Here is a 3339-nt window from a genome sequence, read left to right as displayed (position 1 = left end):
TCCCCACAAAGTGAGCTCTAGATTCAGTGTGATCCCTGTCAGAGCTCCAGTGGCCTTTCTACAGGAATGGAAAAGCTGATCCTCAAATTCATATGGAATGGCAAGGAGCCCCAAATAACAAAAAATCTTGAAAATTAAAGACCAAGTGAGAGAACTCACATTTCCCTATTTAAAAACTTACTATAAAGGTACTATGAGTAAAAACAATGTGGCTGAAGAGATACTTTTCCAAAGAAGACATACAGGTAACCACAGGTACATGTAAAGGTGCTCAGCATCAATTATCATCAGGGAAATGCAAATCAAAATCATAAGAGCCAAGATATGGAAACAACTTAAGTGTTCATCAACAGATGAATTAGATAAGGAGGATTTGGTGTGTGTGTACACACACACACACGCACACATTTTTCAGAAATGGGAAAGAAGGAAATCCTTCTGTCATTTGTGACAACACGGATGGATCTTGAGGGCATTATGCTAGGTGAAAAAGGCCAGACAGGGGAAGACACATACTACATGTATAACTTATACGTGGAATTTTTTTAGAGGTCAAACCATAGAAACAGAGAGTAAAAGAGTCGTTGCCAGGGACTAGAGAGTTGGGGAAACAGGGAGAAGTTGGTAAAAGGGTACACACTTTCAGCTATAATATGAATAATATCTGAGGATGTAAAGTAAAACGTGACCATAGTTGATAATACTGTATTGTATAATTGAATTTTTCTGAGAGTAGAACGTAAGTGTTCTTCCAAAAAAAAAAATAGGTGATGGATGTGTTAATTAGATGGTAGGAATGATTTCACAATGTTTATGTATGTATATATACCACAATATGCACTTTAAGTATCTTATAATTATGTCAATTATATATATCTTAATAAGGATGATACCGGGGCAGTATGGTATTCGCATAAGGACAGACCAGTGGAGTGGGATGGAGATTCCAGAAATAAATCCAAATATCTATGGACAATTGATTTTTGACAAGGATGCCAAAGCTGTTCAGTATGGAAAGAATAGTTTCTTTAAGACATGGTGAAGAGACAACTGGATGTCCACATGCAAAAAAATAAAGATGGACCCCTACCTCATCCCATACACAAAAATGAACCCAGAATTGATGAAAGAGCTAACACTACAAAACTCTTAGAAGAAAGCATAGGGGGAAGATCTTCATGATCTCGGATTTGTCAGAGGATTCTTAGATTCAACACCAAAATCACAAGCAACAAAAGAAAAAAATAAATTAGACCACTCAAAATTAAACACTTTTGTGTGTCAAAGGGTATTATAAAAAATGTGAAAATACAATTTAAGGAATGGGAGAAAATACTAATCCACACATTTTATAAGGGGATAATATCCAAAATACATAAAGAACTCTTAGAACCATACTACAAAAGACAACCATATAAAAAATGGGCAAAAAATCAGAATAGACATTTTAGCCAAGAAGATATACAAAGTGGCCAGCAAGCACATGAAGACATTCATCATCTTTGGGCATTAAGGAAACTCAAAACTACACACTTGTTTCACACTCACTAGGATGGCTATAAAGATAATAATTTTTTTGGGGGGGTGGCTGCATACTAACACAACTTGGTAGTTTTTATTGTCTAGGACAATGGTTACAGACCACAAATCCTTGTGAAGACCCATTGCTTGGGCCCAACAAGAGACAATACTCTCCCTCGCAGTTCAGAGTCCTCTGGGCTGTAAGGGGACAGACTTTTCTTACGTGGCTCTGGTAGAAGGTCCGTGACTGTACTCAGTACTAGAAGAGCCATCTCTGAGCCTACTTATGTGGGGGTGGGTGGATAAGGTGGCCATCCTCATTTCCATTACTTGGGTGAAACCCTGAAGACCGGATGTGGATGGCCGAGTTGTTGTGGATGCGGGTCAGCGGCTCTTGTGTATCAGTCTCTGGTTCCAGCTCATCGACAAGCTCCACGGTGGAGGTATTGGCAGCCACCTTCAAGGACCCGAAGCTGCCTACCTGAAGCTGTAGGGCAATGTTGATAGCATGGTTGATGGCCAGGCCCAAGGCATGAATGTAGATCTCACTGCATGAATTCTGACCCCGAGCCCCTCCGTCCAGAAGCTTTTGGCAGCAGGCCACCTGGGCCTTAAAGTCAGTCTTCATGTTGACATAAATGTCATTGGGCCTCCGCGGCAGGCGGTGGGGTAGCCGCTTCTGAAGGGTACACTCCACCGGGTCCAGCTCAGCCTCGACAGCCCAGCGGGGCTCTCGGTTTTCCGCCATGCTCTGTGCCACTCTCCAGTCCACAGTCCCCTTCCCGAGCATGTGGCCCGCTCCGGGCCAAGCCACTCAAGCGCTGCGCCCACCCGCTCGGACGGAGAGTGCGGCGCCGGACATGCAGGACCGAGGAAGAGAAGAAAAGCCGCACGCGGGAGGATCGCGAGAATGCGGCCTCCCTTACGGCTCGGGGATCCTGAAAGATAATAATTTTTTTAATGGAAAATAACCAGCATTGGCAAAGACATGGAGAAATAGTAACTCTTGCACATTGTGATAGGAATGTAACATGTAGCAACTTCTGTGGAAAACAGTTCAGCCAAAAGGTGGAAACAACCCAAATATCCATCAATGGATGAATAGATAAACAAACTTGTATATACCTATCATGGACTATTATTCAGCCTTAAAAAGCAATGAAGTTCTGACCCAAATGAATGGCTGAGCCTCAAAAAATCACGCTAAGTGAAAGAAGTCAGGCACAAAAGCCCCTATATGGTCCTGTATTGTAGGATTCCTTTTATGTGAAGTACCCCAAAGAGACAAGCCGATAGATGCAGAACAGAGATTGCTAGGGAATGGGAGAAAGGGGAAATAAGTGAGTAACTGCTTACAGTAGGAGGCATTTTCTGGGGTGATAAAGAATTTTTGAGGGGCACCTGAGTGGCTCAGTTGTCAAACGTCTGCCTTCAGCTCAGGTCACGATCCCAGCGTCCAGGGATTGAGTCCGGCATTGGGGTCCCTGCTCCGCGGGAAGCCTGCTTCTCCCTCTCCCACTCCCCCTGCTTGTGTTCCCTCTCTCGTTGTGTCTCTCTCTGTCAAATAAATAAAATCTTTTTAAAAAAAGAATTTTTGAAACTAGAGAGGTGGTTGCATAATATTGTGAATACACTAAAGCCACCGAGTTGTACTCTTCAAAATGATTAAATGTATGTTATGTGAATTTCAACTCAATTAAACAAAAAAGAAGCTGAGCTTTTGGCCTCTGAAGTCCAAACTACTAACTCCAAAGTCACTGTTTTCCTTGAAGGCTGGCTAGGTGGGGAAGAGGGTGGTGACGGGAGGTGGGGCGGGAG

The 3339-nt window shown here is 42.9% G+C and overlaps 1 protein-coding gene across 1 annotated transcript; it reads right to left on the bottom strand.

Annotated features, from left to right (window-relative positions):
- Positions 1–1801: 1801 nt before the first annotated feature.
- Positions 1802–2269, bottom strand: LOC112817952 (ribonuclease P protein subunit p20-like). Its single transcript, XM_025865250.1, has one exon. The coding sequence runs from the start codon at positions 2267–2269 to the stop codon at positions 1802–1804; it is 468 nt and encodes a 155-aa protein (XP_025721035.1).
- Between the last annotated feature and the right edge of the window lie 1070 nt (positions 2270–3339).

The sequence above is a fragment of the Callorhinus ursinus genome, unplaced genomic scaffold (assembly GCF_003265705.2).
Source record: "Callorhinus ursinus isolate GAN/ISIS: 27379988/994484 unplaced genomic scaffold, GSC_fseal_2.0 scaffold5471, whole genome shotgun sequence".
NCBI lineage: Eukaryota > Metazoa > Chordata > Mammalia > Carnivora > Otariidae > Callorhinus > Callorhinus ursinus.
The sequence above is the reverse complement of the archived record's forward strand: the minus strand, read 5'-3'. Positions and strand labels throughout refer to the sequence as shown.